Source organism: Nelumbo lutea, chromosome 1, assembly GCF_056320005.1.
Source record: "Nelumbo lutea isolate HS-2025 chromosome 1, American lotus-T2T, whole genome shotgun sequence".
NCBI classification, from domain to species: domain Eukaryota; kingdom Viridiplantae; phylum Streptophyta; class Magnoliopsida; order Proteales; family Nelumbonaceae; genus Nelumbo; species Nelumbo lutea.
The window spans coordinates 120,422,522-120,449,449 of NC_142684.1; the positions used below are offsets into that span (position 1 = coordinate 120,422,522).

At 43.4% G+C, this 26,928-nt stretch overlaps 1 protein-coding gene across 1 annotated transcript; it reads right to left on the reverse strand.

Moving 5' to 3' along the window:
- Positions 1 to 22,122: 22,122 nt before the first annotated feature.
- On the reverse strand, positions 22,123 to 26,928 carry NIR1 (nitrite reductase 1). Its single transcript, XM_088981880.1, has 4 exons — positions 25,576 to 26,928; positions 23,673 to 24,027; positions 23,267 to 23,555; positions 22,123 to 23,078 (listed from the first exon to the last, which is right to left on the reverse strand). Exons 1-4 carry the CDS (start codon positions 25,964 to 25,966, stop codon positions 22,335 to 22,337), a joined length of 1,779 nt encoding a protein of 592 aa, XP_088838006.1. The 5' UTR covers positions 25,967 to 26,928; the 3' UTR covers positions 22,123 to 22,334.

The window sequence follows — 26,928 nt, forward strand, 5'->3', positions numbered from 1 at the left end:
TTTTATTTTTGTGTCTTTGTTCGCTTCAAGCTGAACCATGTGATTCCTCATGTTTTGTGTGCCTTCTATCTTTTGTCTCTAATACACCCCCCCCCCTTTGCTAATCTTTTTATTTTTATGTAAAAGGGGTTGATTATGTATCAAAAATGTTTTGTGTACCATCTTTCTTAAATTTTTCAAATTATTTCCTTATTACTAATTACCTGCATCTTTTGTTGTCAACAACATACTACAACCAAGGCTCTATTTGGGTAAGCTTTTATTTTTGAGCTTTAACTATGAAAAACGAATTTGAGAAAAGTAAAAAAGTTTTGGCATTTGGTAAGAGACACTTTTTGTAACATTCTAATCCAAAACCACACCAACCCTCAAATTACGGTTTTGTGCTTCTAGGTTAAAGGCATAAATCGTAAAGCTTATCCAAACAAACCTGTTTTTGTACAGTAAATGGTATTAGAACTTGTGGCAATTAAATCGCGACATGATATATCTCTTGTTCTTAATTTGCAGTATCTTTAGAATATATTGAAACCAAATTATACATATATAAACCTGTCTGGTGCTTGAACTGCCTCATATACCAGATAGCTAAACTATGGTCTATGGAACTCGGGATTAGCTACTCATTTTTTCTATCCACTCTTTATCCGTCGTGAATTAGAATCACGCTCTCTATTATGAATTAAGAGATGTATGGCTTCAATTCATGGAGAATAGAAAGTGGATAGGAAATTTGGGCTCGGTATATGGGTATGGGTTAGGTAAGTAGATGGCTATATATTAATAGATGATTCCAATGTAAAGTACCCACACTGACCACCTTGGAGGATGCTAGTGTCATGCTAGCCTTAGGGTGGCTCATGGTCATATTGGTAATGTAAAGTCCCAAATCAATGCACTACAGTATTTTCTTAGAGTATGGGATCTGCTGCATTTTATAGGCTTTTATGTTTATTTGCACATTAACCAACGAGATACTCACGAGTTCGGATTTCCTCCCCACATGCAACACGTTGTAGGTGCACATAGGGAACATCTTCCGCCCTTCATATATTTTCATTCAGGGGAAGATGTTATCACAGCTGCAAGTGCTGTGAGATGGGTGCGAAAAAGGATTTTGTGAAGAAAAAATCCAAATTCTGTTCTCATTGGTGCGTGAGAGCAGCCATGCATGCATCCATTCTCATGTATTTGGAGTTTACCAATTCAGACCATCCCGGTGAATTTGTTGAATTCTCATCAGTCAGTGCATTATTATTCTATCAGCACAAAAGCCCAAGTGTAGGGGATCCAGACTGCCTCTTACCAATGTTGCAATTTTTAGTCAGTTTCTAGTAGATGAGGACAACCTTTTGTTTTGAATATCAATAAAAAATAATATTTTTATAAGATAATCAAAGCAAGATAATTTTTTTGGAGAAATACCAAGAAAGGGCAGTGATACGACAGAGCAGAGCTGCTTACTCCACCACGTACCTCCGAGTCCCACATCTTTGCACCCTTGTTTGTCCCCCCCACACCCAGCTTGACCTTGACTCCCACACCATCTTCATGCCGGAGAATGCTGGTGACGTCTGTCGGAAAACCCTCCCACCTGTTGGAGATCCGATTCATGTCGGTGTATTTGATGTTGTCACCGTCGTTATATCTAATTCATTGAAATTCGATGCGCGTGGCATTGGCTGGAGGGAGTAGACGACGGATGATGCATACCCGGATAGCCGGGGGCTGGCAGCCGACCGGTAGCCGAATGCCAAATCGGCATTGCAGAAAGCTAAATCAGTGTTGCCGTGGTTGAACTCGCGAAGTGGGGCTCGAGTGTTTACTGAATAGATTTCGGCTCCTGATAGGTTTGATGCACAATTCCAATGGAGGATGATTGAATCTGGGGCGGACGACGTAGACCGTCGGATACGAACTTGAATGCTGGAGCATTTCTCCAACCCGGAATAGCAACCCTACCGGAACAACAAACAGCAACGAACCGATTGATGCTGGAGCATTGCTCCGGCGTAAATATCTTCCACCACTTCACCAACATGGCAAAGTAGAGTGGAACCATCGCACACATTTCTTGATATTTTTCGCATGAATATAGAGGCAGAGGAAGACGATAAACAGTGTCATTGTTTTTTAATATTATGTTATAAAAATATTACTTTTATTGATATTCAGGACAAAAAGTTGCTATTAGCTGCTAAAAATCCATTTTAAATTAACCGCTTTTATCGAGATGTAGAGATGCCAGATGTATGGCATGGCCAACTTCTGAGGTGGATAGTACATCTTTCATTCATTCATAGAGGTTCCACAAGTTTAGCACGTCTTAAGTGAACAATGATTTTCATCAACTATGTCTCGTTAATTATGAATCTTGAACATTGTATGGTATTTGTAGAAACTTCAACATTCATAACATTCATAACAATAATTGAGAAAAGAAAAATCTAGCTTGCGGGGTTCCAATTTAAAATAATAATGACTATAAACATTCAAAATATTAACAACCCCCACTCTATACATCAATGCCCGCCTGTGAGTTGGCATCAATTTCCATTTGGCATCAAACCTATAAACATTCCAAACCACTAAGTCATGTTTCATTTCATGATATAAAGTGAAATTAAATAAATTTTATTAACTTTTTGTATTCATATGCAATTTAAATAAAAACACACATTTATATTTAACAATTCTAATTAAAAGTAAAAAAAAATAGTATTTTAAAAACCAATAGAACAAATAATGTATCAAATCCACATTTATATAAAAAATATGATTTTTAATATCAAGCAATTTATAAATTTGCACATGATATAAATCTTAAAATTTTTATGTACTTGTACAAGCTATTAATTATTATTTTAATTTACATTAATAAGTAATAACAACATATTTATTATTTACAAAAAATAAAAATATCATATACAAAGTATTGAAGAATATAATATTAAATTGAATAATCAAATCCACTAATCTATATTTATTTCAAAAAATGATTCTTTTTTATTTCAAAAAATTTATAGAAATCAAAATATTAATAATGGAAAAATATTTTAGTAATTAAAAACTATGAATTTGAATATGATATGTATCTTAGAAATTTTAACAAATTTGATATACTTTAAGTTAAGATTATATTTTTATAAATTATTAATTGATATTTTAATTTGCAGTTGAAATTTTAATATTTAGTTGACTTTTTTTAATGTTAAAAATTTAAAATAGTAAAATAAAAAATAATTGATATAATAATTAAAATATAATAGGTGCATATGTTTAGTGTCTTGGATTCTTGATTGATGCACTATAAATGAAATTGTACATTCCGATACATTAATTGTAATATATTTCTTCATATATATTCTTAATATTTACATTTTCTATGTATTTATATACTATTTTGTGATCATTTTGATCTTAAATTTAGTGTTATTAATGTATTTATGAAATTTGTGTTTATTTCCCTAATGTATTCATTTTTATCATGTGTGTCCATGTATTTTCAAAACACATTCATATTCGTATTCAATTTTTCCGATATGATACCTGATACCAATACTTTAATCCTTGGTGGAGAAAATTTTGATGATGGAGAAATGGAATTAATGCATATGTGATGATGCACAATCCGGCCATATCTAGAAGTGACGAGGCTTCTAGTTGGCGATGGGCAAGAGATACTTGCAAGAAGGACGAAGGGACCCGGAGTTGAACACCCGGTGGGGACTATCCAATGCTTAAGTCAGAACTCGGTAGCGAGCTGAGAAAGAGAATGAGTACGCAAGAAGATGAGATCTAGAGAGTGGTGAATATGTGATACCTCTGAGGGGTCAGAGTGCTAATATACTGGCGTCTGACATGTTCAGTGGGATTGATCCCAAATCCCTGGTGTGGCAATCTACTATCAGGTCGTACCTCAAAGTGGTTGGCCATTAATGTTAGAGTCGATAGCAGGCGTGCTACAGTGACCATTGCATGGTACGGTCCCGCCAGCTGGGAGACAACCTGTAGGCACGACGCCGCCAAGTAGGAGACAGGGGCGCAACCTTCTGAATTGGCAGGCGCTGCACCGTTAGACCAGGGACACGGGAGCAGTCTGGCAGGTATGGCTTTTTCAGATGAGAAACTTCCCATAGAACGTCGAGCCGCCCCGTAGAGAACTACCCTGTGACAAGCTACTGGTGGCATGCCGAGGTGATTCTGCCTGAGGCGAGTTGTCTTCGTGGTGGCCCACTTGCTTGGGCCTGGAGCGAACTTGTTGCTCTGGTTCGCGAACTGGGATGAATTTAACTTGGAATGCAGCTCAGAACATCAGCGTACTTGAGCTCGCTCTGTGGCAAGCTGATGCTTGCTGAGCTATCACTTGCGTCGAGTCATGTCCACGTACTGGTTCGCCTATGTCGAGCTGTCGTATATGCTGAGTCACGCACAGGTGTCGCCTAGTTAGGAGGTCGGGTCAAATTACACTTCATCAATTGCCCCCCACTCCTCGAGCTAGGGGTATTGCCCTGGCATGGGGAGTTCATGAAGTGACGGGTAGATTTGACCCTTAATTCAAACTACCTTGTCAGACCGCGTGAGGTGCACGCGCGGGTGTCACGCGATTTATAGATCCTGCGAGAGCCAAAAAATGCGCTAAACTGCCTTTGGCCTCAGAAGACATGCAGCCGGTTTTACTGTGAGCCGTTTGATTTCTTTAATCGGGGCCGTTGTTTTTTGGGCACAGTGACTATAAATAAGAGGGCCCCATGCCTCATTTTTGAGATCGTGCCTTCGCCTCCCATACTCGAGTTCTCCCCGTTCACATCGCTCTTTTTAGCTCGTCTTCTTCGGTGAGTCTTTTCTGCCTTATCCAATTATGTTTGGGTATCCGTACGATGGTGTCCCTTCCTGGACTGGTAGTCGGGGCGAAGTCCCCTCGAGCTCGGGGGGAGCTCGGGGACTTCTCGAGGGGCAGTCCCTGGAGGCTCGGGAAGCCTCTGGTAACCTGGCTTCCACCTCCCAAAGTCGGGAGCCGGACAATTTTGGTCCTTCTTCCATGTCGATAAAGACTCTGGGCCCTGGTCTTCCAATATAACCTCCCAATGGAGCTTACCTACAGCCTTCCGACCGGCGATTATCCTTCGTGATCTTCAAGGAGCAGCTCATGGCTGGTCTTCGCCTTCCCTTACACCCTTTGATAGTAGAGGTCATCACCCACTTTAATGTCACCATAGACCAGTTGCACCCAAATTCTGTTCGGAACTTGGTGGGGACCATTTATTTGTTTTATGAGTATTGTCTTCCTCTTTCTCTCGATACCTTCGCCTCCATCCTATCAATCAAGAACGCTTCCCTTGGAGCTCCTGCAAATAGGCTCTCTTATTATTTTCCCCCCGTCCCGGCTTCAAGCTTCTCCATGAGTTGCCCAATAGGATCCTGGCCTGGAAGCGGGGCTATTTTGTAGTTCGTAATCCTAAGGGGTGGCCCTTTCCGACCCACTAGAGGGCTGCCATTCAGGATCCGGGCGTTAGCTTGGATCTGAGGACACGGGAAACGCTACAATCTTGGGTAGAGATCGGTTTCATCTGCGCGGACTATTTGGCCGAGGACAAGATCGTGCAGGCTGACTTGAGCCCTGGTAGGTTACCTTTAGGTTTTTTCTTTCTTTCTTGATTTTTGCGAGCTGGGCTAATGCCTCTTTGTTTTTTGCAGCTATAATGTCGGACATGAATGCGCGTTGTCTCCTGTCGAACTCTTAGAGGGGCAAGCGTAGGGCGAAGAGGTTTTGCCAAGATGAAGCGTCTGCTTCTAGGGCCTCTGAGTTCGAGGCCGTGGACCCGTCCTTTGTTCCACTGCCGAAGGTCCCGCCCATGTCCCCTGAGGGAGTAGCCGCGGAAGGCAACGAAGAAGAGGTCCCTCCTCCGGGGCCATACCCATCATCCGCGCCAACCAACCCCTCTGCCATGCCAGCGTTCCCCACTGAGGGGCGAAATGAGAGCATTACCAACTATGTCTTGGCCACACAGAGGAGCCGGGACTTGATCTTCCACGAGGAGATTGCGGAGTGGTCGGGGATGCACCCTAGGCAGCTCCTGGGGCTGGCTACAATTCACTGCATGGTGGTAAGTGCTTACTCTTTTTCTTCTCTTCTCCACCCCTTTTTTTTTACTTACCTTGGTTTTCTATTAGCAATTGAACTTCACCCTCCATCCCATGGTTTGTCAGACGGTCATTCATTCCAGGGACGCCCACGCCCAGAGGACGGAAGTATGGAGGCTCAATCACGAGCTGGACTGGGCCCGGGATGAGGTCCTTTAGGCCAAGAAGGGGAGCGAGGCACTGGGGCTACTTGTTCAAGACTAGGAAGCGCGGATCTCCCAGTTGATTGAGAAGAACACTCGTTATAGGGAGGAGTCCTCAAGGATGGCCGAGGATAGGAAGCGCCTTCGGTAGGAGGTTCGAAGTCTGGAGGCCACCCTCCACGAATGAGCTCGAACCTTCGACTCTTCCGTGGAGGAAGATAGGGTCAAGGTGGTGGACTACTTTAAAGAGTCCTCGGAGTTCCGTAACCTTCAGGTCAAGTGTGGCACGAACTCCTATCACTTGGGGTTCAAGCTCTGCCGGTATATGGTCCGGAAGAAGTTTTCTAACCTTAGCCTCGACAGCATCACAATGAAGGGTCTGACCTCAGAGACGACATACTATAGTACACTGGGCAGTTCGTCCATCAATAACCCTTTAGCTCGGGCTAAGCGGGCCTTCAGTCCATGAAGTATAGCTCTATTCATGGCTTCTGCTTGCCCATTCTCCTAAGGATGCGCTACCGAGGTGAAGTTCTGCTGTATCCCCATCTTGGTGCATCAGTCTTGAAATTTGATATCTTCGAACTGCTTGCCATTATTTGAGATGAGCACTCGAGGTAGTCCAAAGCGGCATACTACATTCTTCTAGAAAAAGTTTTGTACCGTTCGAGCTGTGATTGTCGCTAGGGGTTCCGCCTCTACCCATTTTGTGAAGTAATCCACTGCTACCACCAGGAATTTTCTCTATCCTGTCGCTGGTGGGAATGGTCCAAGAATGTCGATTCCCCACTATGCGAAGGGCCATGGGCTGGTGAGTTACTTCAGGTCGGCAGTGGGTTGGTGATGGATATTGGCATTCCTCTGGCATTTATCACATTTCTTGACGAGCTCGAGTGCATCTGCTTTCATCGTTGGCTAGTAGTATCCTTGCCGCAATGATTTCTGGGCGAGGGTCCTGCCCCCCAATTGTCCGTCGCACAGCCCTTCATGAGTGTTACAGAGAATGAGCTCGGCCTCTGATGGTCATAAACAGCGCAAGTAGGGGAGCATGTAGGATCTTTTGTATAACCGTCCGTCTATAATGACGTACTTGGCTGCCTGTCGCTCTACCCTTCTGGATGCATTGCGATCTACAGGGAGGGTCCAATGCAGCAGGTAGCTCACAAGTGGATCAATCCAGCTCGACTCTGCTTGCGTAACAGGAGCTACTTCCTCTGCCCCCTTGAGAATGCTAGGCCGAGGCATGTTCTCTATAAACACGGTCCTCATGGAATTGTTGCTTGTGCTGGCTAACCGGGATAATGCATCGGCCTCGGCATTCTCAGATCTTGGAATTTGCCTGATGAAGTACGATTGGAAGCCGTGTAGAACCTCCCTGGCCTAGGCAAGGTAGGTGGCCATGGTGGGGTCGTGAGCTTCGTAATCATCGGTTACCTGGTTAACCACAAGCTACAAGTCACTACAGATGACGAGGTGCTTCGCTTGTACTTTGTTTGCTAACATGAGTCCGGCTATCAGTGCTTCGTATTCCGCTTCATTGTTGGATGTTGCAAAGTCGAAGCGGAGCGCATACTCTAGCTTCGCTACGCCTGGTCTGTATAGGATGACTTTGGCGCCGCTTCCTAGCTGATTCGACGAACCGCCTACATGGAGGATCTAAGGCTCTTCGTCCCAAGTTGACTTCATTCTAATTGAGGCTAGTTCCGCACTGGTGGAGGCTTCCTTCATGTACTTGATTTCCATCAGTTCAGGCGTTGTGGTGCTGAAAGTGCATTCTATCACGAAGTCGACCAAGGCTTGGGCCTTAATTGCCGTTCGGGGTTCGTATCGAATTTCATATTCACTGAGCTCTATAGCCCACTTCATTAGCCTCCCAAATACCTCGGGCTTGAGCAGTGCTTGCCTCAGAGGCTGATTGGTAAGGACAACGATCGTGTGGGTTTGGAAGTACGGCCGAAGTTTCCAAGCTGTTGTGATCAGTGCATATGCCAGTTTCTCGATCTCTGGGTACCTAGTCTCGACATCGTACAAAACTTTGCTCATGTAGTAGATAGGTCATTGGACACGATCTACTTCTTTTATCAGTATCGAGCTGATTACCTCGTCGCTTGCGGAGAGGTACAACTTTAAAACATCGCCCTCCTCGGGTTGGGTTAAAACTGGGATGCTGGTCAAGTAATATTTTATTTCGTCAAAGGTGGACTGGCATTCCTCAGTCCACTCGAAGTCTTTACTTTTCTTAATGGCCTTGAAGAAAGGCATGTAGCGATCTACCGACTTAGACATGAAGTGACTCAGGGCAGCTGTACGACCATTCAGCCTCTAAACCTCCTTCAATTTGCGAGGTGGGGTCATATCCATGATGGCCTTTATTTTTTCAGGGTTGGCTTCGATGTCATGTCGACTAACTATGTAGCCCAGGAATTTTCCCGAGGTGACACCGAAGACACACTTGTTCAAGTTTAATTCATATTATACTTGCACAAGATTTCAAATACACATTGCAGGTCACTTATTAAATAGTTCAAAAGTTGGGTCTTGATGACCATGTCGTCTACATAACATTCAACTTTGTCGCCAATCAGTGGCTCAAAATTTTGATTTACAAGTCTCCGGTAGGTTGCCTCGGCATTTTTTAGCCCGAAGGACATGACCTTATAGCAGTACAGGCCCAGTTCGGTAATGAAAGCCGTTTTCTCTTCGTCGGCAGGGTCCATCTTGATCTGGTTGTAGCCCGAGTACATGTCTAGGAAACTCAGCAACTCATGCCCTGAGGTCGTGTCCACCAAATGGTCGATTTTGGGGAGCCAAAAATAGTCATTTGGACAAGCCCGATTTAGGTCGGTATAGTCAACGCACATGCGCCATTTACCGTTGGTCTTTTTAACTAGAACGGGGTTAGCCACCCAGCTCGGGTAATGGGCCTCCCTGATAAAATCGGTTGTGAGAAGTTTTCTGACCTCCTCGTCGACTATCTTCCAGTGTTCCGGGGCGAGGTTGCGTTTCTTTTGCCAAACGGGTCTGACTAGGGGATCAGTATTTAGTTTGTGAGTAATTATTTTTTTGAGTCTATGCCAAGCATTTCTGCCGCGGACCATGCAAATATGTCTAAATTTTGGAGTAGGAAACTTACCAGTCGAGTTCGAAGGGGTTCCACTACTGTTGCTTCGATCTGGAGGGTTCTGGTCGGGTCTTCTATTGAGGTCGGGATGGAGACCGTTTCCTCGATCGGTGTGGCTCGTTCTTCAAGGTATTCCACCGGCCGCTCGAGCTCAACACCTTCCGTCAACTTGGCTTTCCCTTTAAGGGCCGCCACATAACACCTTCGAGACTCGAGTTGATCACCTCGGGCTACTCCTCTTCCGAAGTCCGGGGAACTTCATCGTTAGGTAGTAGGTGGACATCACAGTGCGAAGCGCATGGGTGATGGGCCTTTCTATAAGGGCGTTGTACGGGGAAGGTGTGGCTACTACCAGGAAGGTGTGCTCAAATCTTGAGATGCTGGGCCACGTCCCGATCTCTACAGGCAATGAGATTCGGTCGAGGTGCCTAACTTCCTCTCCATTGAAGCCCACTAGAGGGGTGCTCGTGGGCTGGAGGTCATTCTCCTAGAGCTATAACTTGTCAAAGGTGCTTCTGAACAGGATATCGGTTGAGCTTCCTGAATCCACCAAGACACGTCTAACCTCGAAGTCATTGATCTTCATCCTTATGACCAGCGCATCATCATGGGGGTACTGGACTCTTCCTGCATCGTCTTCAGTGAAGGATATGGGGTCTACAGGCCATGGGCACTTCGGTGGGTTCCGTTCTTCATGCTCCAGTTTGCGGATCGAGGTTCTCCCTGCCGCCGAGGTGCAGCCCGCGATGATGGATCCGCCGGTAATTGTGTTTATCACTCCGCGGACTGGTCTTTCCTCATATGGTTCTTGCTGATCGGCTAGCCTATTACTGGACTCAGGGGCGTCTCTCCTCTGCTCCCCCTGTCGATCTGCCTAACTTTTATTACTTTTCTGTACAAAATTCTTTAAGTACCCGCGACGAATGAGTTCCTCAATCTCATTGCAGAGACTTTTACAGTTTTCGGTACTATGACCGTGGTCTTTATGGAAATGGCAATATACATTCTTATTCTTGGTGGCGGGGTCCCCTTCATCAGGGGTGGCCACCTTACAAATGGTGCATCTTTAATTGTCATCAAGATTTCCCCTCGCCTCGCATTAAGAGGGGTGTAGTTCGTCCTCTCAATTGGAGGAGCTCGGGGGTGCCAACCTATCTTGTCTCCCCTAGCCGGGGACTTGCTCTTCTTCTTCTTACTATTTCCGTGGTGTTCCTTGTCGTCGTTTCTCCTCCTCTTCTTCATTGGGGTTCCAGCCTTCTGGTTCATTTCCTCTTCAGGCTCGATGAACTGGTTAGCGAGCTCCTTGAACTCCCGGTGAGTGACTCCTCTTTAGTCTCGATGAACTGGTCTTCTTCCTCTTGAGGAAGGCAGTGATGTCCTTAGGCTTGTTCGCTACCACGTGCCACTTGAACTCCCGATGAGTGACTCATCTTTTGGCTGCGACGAGCCTAACCGTGGATTCCAAGTTCGGTATCAAGGGGCAGGTGTCATTGAAGCGCTTGATGTAGCTCCGGATGGACTCTCCCTCTTTCTGGATGATGTTGAGAAGGCTTTCCTATGACCTCAGACACTTCTTGCTAGTGATGAAGTGTGAGGTGAACGCTTGCACGAACTACGCCCAGCTCCGGATTGTTCCAGATGGGAGATTTCTGTACCATGTGCGCGCTACTCCTCTGAAAGTCGTGGAGAAAGCGATGCACATGAAGGCTTCACTAGCTCTGGCGAGGTGCATCTGAGATTGAAAGGAGTCCACATGGTCATTCGAATCGAACGTCCCATCGTACTTGTCCAGTGGGGGAATCTTAAGGCCTTTTGGCATGGGGTCCGTTAGGAAGTCAGGAGACAGGAAAGATGGTACTGAAAGGAGGGGCATGACCTTCGAGACCCCCAGGTCCGCTCCCGCCTTACCTTCGGGCTGGTCGAGCTTCGTGAGCTGTTCAGAGATTAGTGCACGGCGGGCTTTGGGATGCCGCCTCCGTTGCCTTTTGGTTGAGTCCACGCTAGTGCTAGTTGTTTCGGTGCTTCCAATTCGGGCCTTGGCCTGGTGAGAGTCTGACTAGAACTAGCTTTCGTGAGCTGAAGGACTTCGCCAAGATGTTTGTCACCAGGACTTCAAACCGATTGCCTGTCAATGAGGCTTCCGGTTGCACATGCTAGGACGGACCGGCCTTGGTGGGGCGGACGTTCCCCGACCTACCTTGTTGCTACAAGGCAGCAGGGGATGTTGGACCTCTCCTGTTGTGGGATGAGACCTGGGAGGTCTCCCCCCTGCGGGGAGGTCGGCTACTTCGGTGGCAATCGAACAGCTGTTGGTTCAACGATGTTATGGGGCACCGCGGTTGGGCTGGTTGTTGGTTTTGTTGCAGCACTGGGAACTGCTGCTGGTAGAAGTGACACAAGACTTGTTGTTGGTAATGTTGAAGTTGCTGGACTTGCTACATTTGGGCTTGCATGACTCGTATGCACTGCACTAAGTCACCAAGTTGGCTCTGCCCCAGTGCAAGGGGGACCATGGCGGGTTCAACAAAGGTGGTGCTCACCACAAAAGGGAGTGAGGAGTTCACAGCTTCGGCAAACTGGGGTAGGTCCAGCGTGGGAACCCCGAAGGTATTGAGGGGTACAGTAAACTGTCCAATACATACAGTGGGAGCTTGGAGGTGCCCCCCAGAAGTGTTTGTTTCGTTGTTAAGCCCAGCGTTGCTAGAAGACGCCATTGATGTTGGTGAAAGTTTGGTAGAGAAACCTTTTGAAATGTTTCCCATAGACGACGCCAATTGATGATGCACAATCCGGCCACTCCTAGTTGGAAGTGAAGAGGCTTCTAGCTGGAGATGGGCAAGAGATACTTGCAAGAAGGACGAAGGGACCCGGGGTTGAACACCCGGTGGGGACTCTCCGATGCTTAACTCAGAACTCGGTAGCAAGCTGAGAAAGAGAATGAGTACGCAAGAAGATGAGAGCTAGAGAGTGGTGAATATGCAATACCTTTGCCTCGGAGGGGTCGGAGTGCTAATATACTGGTGTCTAAGAGGTTCAGTGGGATTGATCCCAAATCCCTACTGTGGCGATCCGCTATCAGGTCATACCTCGGAGTGGTTGGCCGTTACTGTCAGAGCCGAGTGCAGGCGGGCTAGAGTGACCGTTGCATGGTATAGTCCCGCCAGCTGGGAGACAACCTGTAGGCATGACGCTGCCAGGTGGGAGACAGGGGCACAACCTTCTGAATTGGCAGGCGCTGCGCTGTTAGACAAGGGATGCGGGAGCAGTCTGGCAAGTACGAATTTTTTAGATGAGAAACTTCCTGTAGAACGTCGAGCCACCCTGTAGCAAGCTACCCTGTGACGAGCTACTGGTGGTGTGTTGAGGTGATTCTGCCTGAGGCGAGTTGTTTTCGAGGTGGCCCACTTGCTTGGGCCTAGAGCGAACTTGTTGCTCTGGTTCGCGAACTAGGATGAATTTAATTCAGAATGCAGCTCGGGACATTAGCGTACTCAAGCTCGCTCTGTGGCGAGCTGATGCTTGCTGAACTGTCACCTGCGTCGAGTCATGTTAACGTACTGGTCCGCCTATACCGAGCTGTCGTATATGCTGAATCATGCACATGTATCGCCTAATTAGGAGGTCGGGCCAAATCACCCTTCATCAATATCGAATTGGCATGAATCCTGTACTTGGAGACATAATTTTTTATACCCTCATGGATGTGCACGGAAATATTGTCCTTTGGAAGGAATTAAATATATAAACAAGGCAAAAGTAAAAAATGAGCAGAGACAGATCTAGAGCTAAAGGGTAGAGGCACAACCACTCCAGATGATGGAGACGATGGAACCATGGAGGTGGTAGATATTGGTTTTATTAGTATATTTTCCTCTCTCTCACATACACTTTTCTCTCTATTGCACCACGTATGACATCGACGTACCCTTCTTCACAACAAGGTTCAAAGTATCATCGGTCGTATCGTATCGGCACTTAGAACCGAAAATCTATTTTTTTTTAGTTTTTTTCAAAGTTTGGTTTTTTGGAAAACTTATAACTTGTTTTTTATTATTAAAAAAAAATTGGGGGTATGAAACACCTGGAAACAGGCGTTTCGAACTGTATCATTTTCAAAAGATAACGCTCGATACGGGGCGTATCGTATCCATACTTTGAGCCATGCTTCACATGCTTTTTAGTTTAAAAGTAGGTGGTGAGGGGAGCTTTTGCCTTTTGTCTTGTGTTTGATCAAATTTGGGAGGTGTCTTTCCTTTCCTCTTACACATGTTGTTTAGGTAAACATGTACGATTCCCTTAGACTATGTTTGGTTTAAAGGAAAAGGTAGAAAAAGGAAAGGAAATGTAAGAATTCAAATCAAACACAGCCTTAGGTTGTATTTCATACCAGTCACTAATCATACAATTTTATGAGAATATATTTTTTTCCTAGGGTAAAATACAAAAATTTCTCTTGAAATTTTTGACAATCATAAAAACATTTCTTATAGTTTCACTTTAATAAAATTATCCTCTTTATTTTTGAAAAAATTGACAAATACATCGCTTCTATCAATAACCAAGACGAAAAACATGTCTAGTTACATTTTTACCCTTATACGTCATCTAATCAATGATGTATGCTGCCAAGGATTCCACAAAAGTAGTCTTTGTTTCAATGAAAATGAGATGGATGACAATTTGAATTGTCAATCGTTGGAATGGTACTTTATTTTCTCGCTCACTATAGGAGGAAGCATGGTGGAGAAGTATGGGAATAAAATAAAAGAAAAAAATACTAGAGAGGGGAAGATGGAAAAAAATAAATGTAAAGATAATGGGAGAAAAAGGTAACTAGAGTCTAGAGATACAAACCCAGTGGACGGATGGATTGGTAGAAGCAAAGAGGTGGTGGCTTCAAGCTACAAATGGAAGAAACAGAATAGAGAAAGGAGAGAGAGAGAGAAATGGGGATCATAGTTGCAACAGTGGTATGGGTATAGGTGTAAAACGGGTCATGCCGCCTGTGGCCCGACACGAATTTGGGCCAGCCCGACATGACGTAGGCCGTGCTGGGCCTAGGGTTTTAGGTCCACAAGCCGAGTCGGAATGGTACGACCGAGCGGGCCGTGCCGCACACAGTTCAGCCCATCACAAACCATATATATTTTATATATATTTATATAATATTATATAAATTATAATTATATAATAATATCTAGTATATAATACTTAATAAAATAAATATTTTTATATTTTATTATACTAATTGAATTAATTATTGTATATATAAGCAATTTTATACATCAAAATTCATATAAAATTAAAATTTTAAGTTTTTTATTATTATTTTTAAATAAATAGCTATAGCCCGATGTACAACCCGACCTAGCCTAAGGCTCCACCCATGTACCATCTTGGCCTGCTACACGTCACAAACCCGCACGGGCTTGGGCCATGGCCCGTGCTGAGCCGACCCCCCAAGTTATCCATGGGGGGTGCACGGCCCGTTTTACACCTCTAGGTATGAGGCGGTCACAATAGCGCAACCACTACTACTATTTGAATAGATGAAATCAATAACTGAGGGGGTGTTTGCACTGATAGAAGAAAGTCAAATGATGGGAGATGAGGAGGAAGGGAAGAGATTAATTGAGAGAGAGAGATAGAGAGATAGAGACAGAGATAGATAGATAGATAGATAGAGAGAGAGAGAGAGAGAGAGAGAGAGAGAGAGAGAGAGAGAGAATGAGAAAGAGGGGAGAAAGGATGGCCGAAGGTGGAGATCGAATTCAAGCCACCATTGTGTTTTTTAGTCGATGAGAGAGGAATGATGAATAGTGATATTTCATGTTGGTGGGGAGAGAGAGAATAAGAGGGAAATTAAAGAAGAGGGAAGGTTAAAGGGGGGAGTGCATCGCCATTCTACCACTGTGCATCGTGAGAAAGAAGATGAGCAAGTGATGAGGGCATATTTGGCCCTCTAATGACAATGCACCATGCGGCGATCCCAAAAGTGTCGCATGAGACCCCAGTACCACGTAGGCGATGACTTGCCTTAGCCAAAATGACAAAGACCTACTTGGAAACATGTCAGACGAGCCTCACATGCCCTGAGGGCGCTTCATCACCACCTCGCCATGGTTGACCTATAGACACCTCATCAGGATCAGGACGTCCACCTTAGGACCAAGCTTGAGACCTCGGTACAAAGGGAGACCTCCCACCGTGGTCTTACCAACCAGATTGAGGTCTAGGTAGAAACCTGCATAACGTGGTGGTCAACCTGCCTACACCTCCACCGACATGATAGAGACCTAGTTGGCGACCTACCTCTACCGACTTGATAGAGACCCAGCTAACAACCTACCTTTGCCAACTTGATAGATACCCAGCTAGCGATCTACTTCCGTCAACCTAACAGCGTAAGATCTTGAAAAGACTAGGTTAATTGAAGAGGCGACCTACCTCTGCCAACCTAATGGAGACTCAATTGGCGACCTACCTCCACTGAGCTGATGGTGTAAGATCTCGACAAGACTAGGTCGGTAGAAGAGGTGGCTTACCTCCACCGACCTAACAAAGACTCAAGTGGCGACCGAGCTAGGGACCTCAGCATTAGGGGCGACCACCCCCGAGACCCTACCAACCTAATCGGGACCTAGTGGACGACTTGCCCAACATGGCAACCAATCACTTTGAAGTGAAAAATCATGCCTGATACCTACGAGATCACGTCACTCGACTGTTAGACCCATCTCCCCACACTGCCCACTTTGGAGTTAACCTATGAGAATTCCATTTCCGATTGAGAAACTACTCTCGAGCATGGCAAACGACTTTCCGAGGATCTTGGACGCACTATGGCCATATCCTCCCGGAGATCTCAAACATGTTACGATCACATCTATCCTGTAGTTATATAATGGTATCCCCATTCATAGAAAAGGTATGTGTGATTTAACACCCAAGATATCCAGGTCTCTCTTGCTTTCTAGCTCTGAGAAAACTCCAATTCGCTAACTTAAGCATCGGAGTGCCCACATTGAGTAAAGTAACCTGTGTACTCTGATCTTTTCTCTCTTTCCTTACTACTCAACCAAGCGACCTATCTAGTCCGACGTCCAAGCTGTCCTCTAACAGGGAGCTACCAAATCGTGCACCATCGAACAGTGTTCGAGCGGATTATGAAGTTGTTGAATGAAAAATTTGCAATACCCAATCCAATTCTCCTCTTCAGATAGAAAAAATTGAAAATGGGATAATAAAAGAGGGCAAAGAGGTATAATATGTAGATAATGGTATTTTAGTAAAAACATATGCACATTAATTCGTAAAAGGGTAAAATAGGTATTTTGAAAACAAATTGATCATTGCTTTAACGTTTAACTTCTTGGTCATTGACGAAAGAAAGGTATTTGTTAAATTTTTAAAAATAGAGGGGGGGTTGCTAAAGTGAAACTATAAGGGGGTTTTATGATTGTCAAAAACTTCAAGCAAGGTTTTTGTATTTTACACTTTTTTTCCTATCACAAATGCTTTGAGTTGTTAATACAATATTTGGTATCATTTTTGCTAAAGTAAAACTATAGGGGAGGTTTTTATGATTGTCATAAACTTCAAGGGAGGTTTTTGTATTTTATTAATTTTTTCCTATCACAAATGCTTTTGTCAATACAATATTTAGTATCATTGTTGTATCTTGGGCTTCGTTTGTTTGTATTACAAAGGTTGAACCAGGGTATTTATGTACCGTGGTTCGGATTTGTAAGCATTTGTTTGACATGCAAAAATGCAATGAATAAGTGGTCAAGATGTGTTTTATGACAGCTTTGTGCCAAGAAGAGAGTACATTACTATACCCTTTTTTTTATACATGTTTGTACTCTTCTGATAATTGGTGCCTTTAACCAAAAGTTTAAGGCATTTAATGATAGAACCCCTACTTTGCATCCATTTCAAGCAAATAGGAAGAATACAGAAAATGGGTTATACTGTGAACCCTCTTTGTATTCTTGAACTGGAAAGAAGATATTTATGCAAACTACATATTTGCATTTGCATCACAACCAAACGCAACCTTGATATAACATCAAATTTAGTACTTCTATCATAAATGCCAACACCCGTCTAATGCTTATATTACTTTTACTGGAAGTGGTTATTGATTTGATATGAAAAGACAATTTCTCAAAACATTTGTATTCAACCTAAAAATGACAATGATACATTAGTGTATAATGTATAGCATGTGTAGTCACCATGGCAATTCATGTGTGACAAGAAAATCTAAAGTAAGATATCATGCTGATGTTAGCTTTTGGTGAACAACAAGTCAAGTCAGGTGTCGACACACCACAAACTAGGACTAGGCTTGGAAGTACGGCCATGGACCTTCGAGATCAGAAAATATAATTTGAGATATTCAGAAAATTGCGATTGTGTTGTTGTACAGAAGAGTTTTCTTTTTCACTCTCAGTGTGGATGGTTGTAGTTGATTAGTTGGCCGACCCTCTCGTGGCTGTCACTTATTGCCACAGGATTCCGGTCCTATATAATATATGAAGCAACAGTTGAGGTTAAAGGACTTTGACAACTAAGACATTAGCAATCATTAGAGGTCCGTTTGGTTCAGTCAGATGGGGATTGGAACTGGAATTAAAATCTATCAGGTCTATTCTCATGGTTCAGACAGGAATATGAATGGGAATTAGAATAAGCTGGATGAGACTTTATTTAATATTTATTCTCAAGGGAAGGGAGGGAATAGCCATTCCCTCAAATTGGAGAATGGGATTCCGATTCTGTCTAATCTAACCAAACATTGGAATTGAAATATATGGCCATGCCGACCAGGAATTCCAAACCCCTATTCTCTCCACTATGCTTTTTCTCCTCAGTGATCTATAGACGCCTTCAATGACTACCATCGGCTCTGCTTGAAACAGATTCAAAGCTTTACTTGGGCCACAAACCACAGACAAAACAAAACCCTTTGAGGTTGTGACCCTGGGGCTTCAAGCCACCTCATGGAGAGAGAGAGAGAGAGAGAGGGAGGAATTCTGATGCATGGGAATCAATATCTACGGTCAAATTGGGTCGTGTCCAGGTAATTAAGGTCCAACGACTTGTGTCATACACATACACGGATGGAGGACTGGATGACGAAGAACCTGATATATGTAGTCAAAATAGGGTATATTAGCACCTGCTTTACCTCATCTTTCGTTGCAGAGATTGATTATGACTCTGACGACCTCCTCCTCCATTCTCCATTCTCCTTTCTCCCATGTTGTTGTTATTGTTGCAGGGAAAGGTACGGGGAGACCGTAGGGTGGGTATTGGGTTGGTGGTAGACTGGTAGGTGACTAGGTGGCCCAGGCCCCATGGTACTGAAGTAAAATCCTTTACGTAAGTAGGTAGGTTCTCCCTGTTTTGGCCCATTTGATTAGTGGGCCATATCCAACTACTCTTTTCCTTTACCATGTTGAGTTCATTCCATAATCTCCTGAAGCTCAAAGCAGCAAAGAATAAACCCAGCTTCCCATTCCTTCACATTATCTCTGGTTTTCCTTACTCCGTCTTTGTCTTTGAATTTTAGAGGAGCTTCTAGTAAAGATAAAGCCTAAAAGCTAAAACTCATCCATCTTGGGCACCTTCCCGTCTTTCACATTCATCCAGCTTTCTGTTCTTTTTAGTCCTTTTTCTGAGCTCTCTTGCATTAAAAGAGATAGTACTTTATAAACATGAAAATAAAGAGATTAAAAGAAGAGACATAATCACATGATACCGATTTGAACGAATTGGACGGACCAATAAGGTACACTGAATTGGGCCAGTCCCGACTTAATAGTCTAAAATATTTATTGGATTGGATTTGACCTGATCCATCCATCATGGTGATTTATATTGGATTGGGTTGAATTGAACCAATATCCAGCCCATTGGTAGAAGATAAGAACACATGTGTCAACGGACCAAGTTTGGGTGAAACCAATTTGAAGTAGTTTAAACATTGAATTGGATTGATCCAAAATGATCTAGAGTATTTATTTGATTGGATTGGACCTGATGCATTTGTAATGAACTTAGATTAGGGTAGATCGGATTGGACCAAATTAGCACCCCTTAATACAAGGTCCTAATGAGTGTAAAGATTTGTGGCTGTTAACGATTGCTCCGCACAGGAAATCCATGTCACCAAGTTCATTTCCGCCCATAGATGTATATTCATTGCTTGTATTTATCCATAAGAACGTATCTTCTTCTTAAATGCTCCAATACAAAATTAAGCATACTTCCTTCCAGATGGGGTAACAGGAAATAAAATAAAATAGAATAAATTTATACCAATCAAATAAATTGGGCAGAGATTATATGTTATTGACATGAAATTTGTCTTGAATTATGGAAAAAAAATCATTAAGGGGGTTTTCGTTTTTATTTGCTTTTTAAATTGTTAATCAGCAAAAAAATAAATGTAAAATAGTTAAACATGCCCTGAACTCTGCTAATAGACCTAAATGTACTTTTGGACGTAAACATATACTCATTTCTTCTCCTATATCATCAACGTGCCTTAATATTCTAAAAATCCTATTTTATCCTTCGAAAATAAGTCTCTTTTCGAACAATATTTTTGTTTTTGTTTCTAAATTTCTGCTGAAACAGACTTTACAATATGCAGCATAGAGGAACGAAGTTAATTATTGACAGGTGTTGGGGCCACTACAATACACCTAAGGACTTGATTTCATTGTTTCAGTGCAGCACTGTGAAGTGTGGTAAGGATGGTGGAAAGTTGTCTGTCGTCTTCAAGCTTCAACAACTTCAACTTTGATGGTAACCAAGTAAAGGGAATTCTCTCAACAATGGCAATCCTCCAAAGCCTAAGTTGATGATTTGAGCAGCAGCCCCGGAAGGTGCAGTTTACACAGTAACAGTTACTGAATTAAGAGCCACGCAGTATGACCTTCTAAAATCAGCAGCAGCATATTGTTTGGCATAGGCCTGTCATTTAGTTGGGTCTGACCCGATGGACCCGAACCAATTGGGCTGGTTTTGGTTCTAGGAATTGGAATCGATGGATCGGTTTCGAGTTTTGATATAGTGTCTCGATTAATATTTGGAACTGGTTTCATCTAGTTCCAAACCAATTCAGACCCGACCCAAGCTATATTCACATAACACATAATATATATAATATTTAATATATATTAAATGTATTTATTTATTTATTGTAATCGAGTTCACGGGTCAGACCCGATTATCCCAAGAATCAATCGATTCGGTTCTGGGTCTAAAAATTACAGACCCTATCAGGTCTGATTCGATTCCAAACCCTCAATATTTCCTATCGGGTCGGTTCTGATTCTAACTGATCCAGGCCCAGACCCGACCCATTGACAGCCCTAGTTTAATTTGACATTTCAAAGCGGTTTCTCCTTTTCTATAAGAGCTGTCAATGGGTTGAGTCTGCCTGATAGAACCAAATGGATTATATTAGTTTTGGTTGTATGGTTTTATTTCAGAGTAATAATGGAATTGGGACTGGTTCTTACTGTTCCAAACTGATTATAGGGTTAACAGCAACAACAACACAAATAATAATATAAAGATCTCTTCCATTTATTATAATTTTTGTTATATTTTATTTTTATGTGTAAAAGGATAAATTTCATAAAAACAACTATTTTATCAACATATAAACAGTTTAGTATTTTACTTTAACTTTTAACAAGGTTATATTATTAAAATGAAGTTCTTAGTTGTTAATATCATTAGTAATTATAGATATTTTACGTGGGGTAGATCAATATTTTATTACGTAAGAAAATTTGGGCCAGACCGGAAAAGCTATTTAACATCCTGAAATTCTCATAGCCCATTAAACCTATAAAGACTGCAGAGTTTTGGCCTAAAACTACTTTATGAATTACCGTTAGTAGCTGAACAAAGGATGACATTCTCACTGAAATGGATGAATCATGTTCAGAAAAATAAACAAAAAGGTGAATCACGAAATACCTAATTTCCTTAAATATCCATGAAGATACAAGTCGATTTAGCAAGTTATGTAGATAAATTAGGCCCTTATTCTCTTAGATCACTGAAAAACCAGCAAAACGTAAGTGTCAATTACGAAGAATTGCACATTTGGTAACACTGAAGAGCACATCCGCCCTAGCAAGCTATAGAAAAACCAAACAAAAATAGATCAATTCATGTCTGGGAGAATTGGACCTCAGATTGATCCACATCAATAAACAAGTATGGTTAAAATGTAGCATGGCATTTCCCATTTTTTTCGTGTTCTTTCCACTCAAACTCAATGTAGAAGTCTCAATCTTGGTTGGGTTGCAATTTTCAAGCCGAAACCTTCTTTTTTTTTTCAGTGCATTTCAAGCCCATCTGATTTTTTTTCTTGGGTACACTTATGGGCGCCCAAATCTTTTTCAATGTGACAATCATTCCAAAGCCAATGTGGGTTTGACCAGATTAGGTTGTATCGAGCCCATCCAAAATTTCACTTACTCGCACGGTTGGTCTAAATCAAAACTTAACCGGTTAACCCATTGATGAGTTAATTTGTTGGCATTCCCTAAAATTAAGATATTTTGTAGTGAAAAAAGGAAACGAAGTAAAAATTTTCAAGATGCAAACGCCACCCTGCAATTACAAGGTGCAACTGTGAAAAGAATGATGATAACCCAACACAAGACCAAGAGATCCCACTTGTGAAGAATGATGATAATCATCTCCCATGCATTACGCCTGTTTAATTTATTGGGAGGCTCCTCTACATTCTGCAATTACTTTAACAACAAAAGATGGGACCAGTTCAATGCCTTAATTATTCTTCTTCCCAGTTCCCAAATCCCAAGCACTCGAAGAGAAAGAAAGTAGAGAGAAAGATTGCTGATTTTCTGGCTGGTATCTGATCTGGACTAATCTTCCCCCTCTTCTTCTCTGTCCCTAGGGACTGCACCAAAGTGATTTATCAGTATGTCTACAACCAAAGGCACCAAATCCTTACAAGGGACTGACTTCTTATAAACATCACCCAAATGGGAGTCACTCCCAATCCTCCCACCTAAGAAAATATCCACCCCTTCACACGCCTTCCCGTTCTCATCCCTAGTCATACACCCCATAAACCCAATGTCGGCCACTTGGACCTGCCCGCAGCTGTTTGGGCACCCAGTCCAGTGCATTCTCACCGGCCGAGTCACGGCTACTCGCCTCTCGACCTCCTCTGTCACCTTCAATGCCCTGGCTTTGGTCTCGATAATTGCTTGCCCGCAGAACTGGTTGCCCGTGCAGGCCACCAACCCTTTCATGAGAAGTGAGGGCTCTGGTGAAAACCTATTCCTCAACAGAGGTTCCTTAAGCAAGGCCTCAAGTTTTGAATTTTCAACATTGGGGATTACAACATTTTGCTCTACTGTGAGACGGAGCTCGCCTGAGCCATACTCATCAGCCAGCCGAGCTAGCTCGTCCATTTCTTCGGCCTGGACTCGACCAACCGGCACATGCAGACCCACAAAGCTAAAGCCCTCCTGTTTCTGTGGATGAACACCAAGATAGTCTCTTCTCTCCCACTGCTTTCGTACCAGGTCTTCTTCAGATGATCTCTCCAGCTCCTGTCCAGGCATTCTCTTCACCACCTCTGCTCGGAACCCTTCCACGCCCTACAAGGAAGGCATAACGGCAAGGAAAATAGTACTTCAGCTAATGGCGAAGCTTGTAAAAATCAATGACAGCAGGCGTTGCTGCAGTGCAGCATTTTAATTAACATCATATCTAGTCATCTTATTACTGTGCATAAGTAAGAATGATTTGATTTGCTGAAGACAAAGAAGAAGATGGGATTACTCACAAGTTCATCTATTAACCACATCATTCTAGTTTTCTGCCGGTTTCCTCTGGTACCTAGATCTCTATAGGCCTCCAGCACTGCTTTGCACACCGGGACTACATCATCGGCTGGGACCCAGGCATTCAGTGGCACCGCCTCTGCACATCTCTTGGGGCTAAAGAACCCGCCCACTAGCAAATTGAATCCAAATCGTCCATCCTTGGTGGCAGGCATGTAGGCGAGATCATTTATGTGGGGATGCTCAAAAAGATCATGAGATCCGACGACACAGACATTCCACTTCCTGGGTCTGCTCAGAAGAAATTAAACACACTATTGTTAATCATAACCAATTAACACAAGGTAAAGGTGTGGATACGAGGCGCAGGTGAGAAGGCAAACAGCTGGAAAGAGCGAGGACACTCACAGGTTAGTGACCGCAGGATTACCACCGGAGTTGCCGGTGATGAAGTGGGAGAGAAGATTAGTGTAGGGGCGGGTGTCGACGATTTCATGTGGGTCAATGCCAGCAAGTGGATTTCCGACGGGGTTACGCACGTTGTCCATTCCACTCTGGAGGCTGGTCAAGCCAACCCGGACAAGGTCCTCCATTATCTCCGGCACATCAGGGAGTTCCACTCCACGTATCTGCCAGTTTTGCCTGGTCGTCACATCGCCACACCCCTCCTTGCCATACTTCCTTATTACGCTCGCCAGGCAACGTGTCTGCTCGCTAGTCGTCACTCCATTCGGCAACTTCAGTCTCATCATAAATCTACCATCTGCCACCAGCAATTCAACACTCGGGTCAGAAATTGGGGTATTGGAGTTGGACTTGGACTTGGAGGGGTCAGACCCACAACCATCACCCCCCCTCTCTCTCTCTCTCTCTCTGATGTTCTTTTTAACCCTCCAGAGTCCAGATATTCCACCAACTGGGGCCTACATGTATTGATTAATTTTATTATAATCATCGGGTCTCAGGGGCAAATATTCAAGAGTCTCGCTCTCGTTATCCAACAATCCAAGCTTTGGCTTCAATCCTTTTGTGGGGGTTATCTATCCCATTCTCAGCCGTCAGCCGTGTCGGGATCTGCTAGTGTGAGTAGCAGATCCGGATAGGCGTAAACAACTCATCGGATACCAACCAATGAACCATCCTTGTGAGTTGTGAGTTGTGGCTAAAGATCTACCAAGGCGCGGTCCTAGCAGATCCAGAGTGAAAGGATTTCTGAGCCAGGTGCAATCTGGTCCGGGTTAATTTTAATAAAAATCAACCCAAGCCCAAGCCCAAAATGAGGTGTTGGAACTTGGAAGTCCCAAGTTGCAACCCTAAGTTCATATTCAATGAATCAATCCCACCCTCTATCTCAATGGCAATTTTCTCTATTTCCCCTGTCCTGGGATGGGATGATTTTTCCCCTGTGAGAACGGGAATGGGAATGAGAAATTTTCATTCCCGTTAATGAAAATGGTACATTTTAATTATTTTATTTTTATTTTTTAAATAAAATAAAAAATAAAAACAAAATAATTAACATTACTGGAAATGGGATACTACGGAGAGGGGATCGTATGGGGACGGGAATGGGATAACCTTGTCCCATTAGCGGAGACGGGGATGGGATGGGTTGGATTGGTCCCCGAACTTTGGGCCTAATGTCGGTTTGGTTCATGAACTTTAAAATGAAAACGTGTCAATTATCCAATTAGCCATTAAGTGTAATTTGAAAAGATAAATGCCTTTCGAAATATCATCTGATCTTCTTTATCAACTATTGCCTTAAGAATTGCCTCTTTCGGTGAAGTTATATTGGATCGACAGAATGCAGAAGAGAGAAGAGAATTTAATGATATTGAAAGGGCATTTGTATATTTACAAATGCTATTTAATGGCCGATTAATGGTAGCTATTAAATTGACATGTTTTGAAAAATTTTAAATTTTGGAGAATAAAGTGGCAGTAACCCTAACCCAAATTAGAAGTCACTAATCGGGAATTTTCCAAATTTTGTTAGTGTTGCAATTAAAATTGTTGGTGTACATAGAAAATGTATACTCAATTTAGCTGGTCCATTTGACCTACTAACCCAAGAACATAAGTGGGCCTAACTTTGAAATTTGAATCTCGCCATCAGCAGCGCGTGGGCTATGGAGTGTCAATGGCTGGTAAAGTGGAAAGGCCCAAGTCCTAACCCAATGAGAAAAGCTGACAAAGAAGTCCAAACCCAATTCCCAAACGAAACGAAGGAAGGAAGGAAGAGAAATGTGACAAGGAATGGAAATTGAACCAAAAGAATGATTTGTTAAGAAAGAAGGAAAGGGCTTACATTGGTGCTTCCTGCGATGGAAGAGGCCAAGCCACTTGAGGCGGACGTCAATATCGTCCTTGGTGAGCTTGGATTTCTCAATTTCTTGGAGAGGAGTCTTGGCAAGTTCGTTGATACCTCCCTCCATGAACAGCTTCATGGGTTCTCTATCCAGCTTCACCTTCTCTTGTGGGTTGATTCCTTGCCTGAACTTTTCCTTGAGCACCCAGTATCCCTCCCTCTCCTCCACCCTCGGCTCCAGCCTCGACCCATCTACCTCCTTCGCCACCGACGGTGCTTCCGCCTGGCTCGGGGTCGCTGCCGCCGGTGCTCTCGCCCCTCGACGAGTCATCCTCATAGAAGATGAGGACGGCACCGACGGTGCCAGAAACCGAAATGACGAGGAGGACATATCTTTTCCTTTGACGGTACGTGCACCTATTACGCACTATGAAGTATGGAGGCCCCTTTTTGTAATCGGCTCGGCAAGTCGGCAGCTCTGGGATCTCTTCTGTTTCTCTCTCTCTCTCACTGTTTGTGTGTGGCCTTCAACTCAATTCTAAAGGGGTAAGGACAAGGACGTCCTTGGCCTTGGGCTCTTGGTGTTACCAAGGGTCGCGACTCGCGAATTTGCCGTGGAGTCTGTTAAGCCTAATGGCAACGGACTAACGGAGGAGGCTAACTTGTGCATCAAGTGAGTACGCAAATATGGTAATCCCTTAAAATTAAATCAATACCATGAATATGGTATGGAGGGCCCACGTTGTGGAAAGACAAAAATCTGGACCATCGGATGTACATAATTGGTCTTCAATTCAAGTGGTTTTTAAAACAATTTAGGGACATCAAACAAAGAGAGAAGAGAAAGAAAAAGAGGGTGGAACGTGGAAATTGGAAGAAAGACGGGTGACTGACTGACGGACGCGGGGTAAGCTAAGCCTCTAAGGAAAGGGATGGAGTTGAGTTTTGGCCTCCAGAAGGTACGAAGAGACACAAATACAAATAGGCTTGACGACAAGCTGCCACGCCCCTTCAAGGGTGTGCATGGGTTGTTAGTTGTTACATATAATATAATAGCCACATGTACTTTCTTTTGTCTACTTGTAATTTATTTTTATAAAAAAACAAAAATTATTACAATATATCGGTGAAGTTATGGGAAATCGGATCTGTTCCCAACAAGACACTACAGCCACACATCGCAGTATTACAAGGGAGATGTACTCGATGTACGGCTGGAGGGTGATGCCGCTTCTGGCCTCTGGCCCACCCATTGGAGCGAAGCGCCACGTAGGCAATTGCGGGTTCATGTTGGTTTAATCATGATGTATATACATTACATGTATGAAGGTCTCAATCTAATGTTTTTCTTTT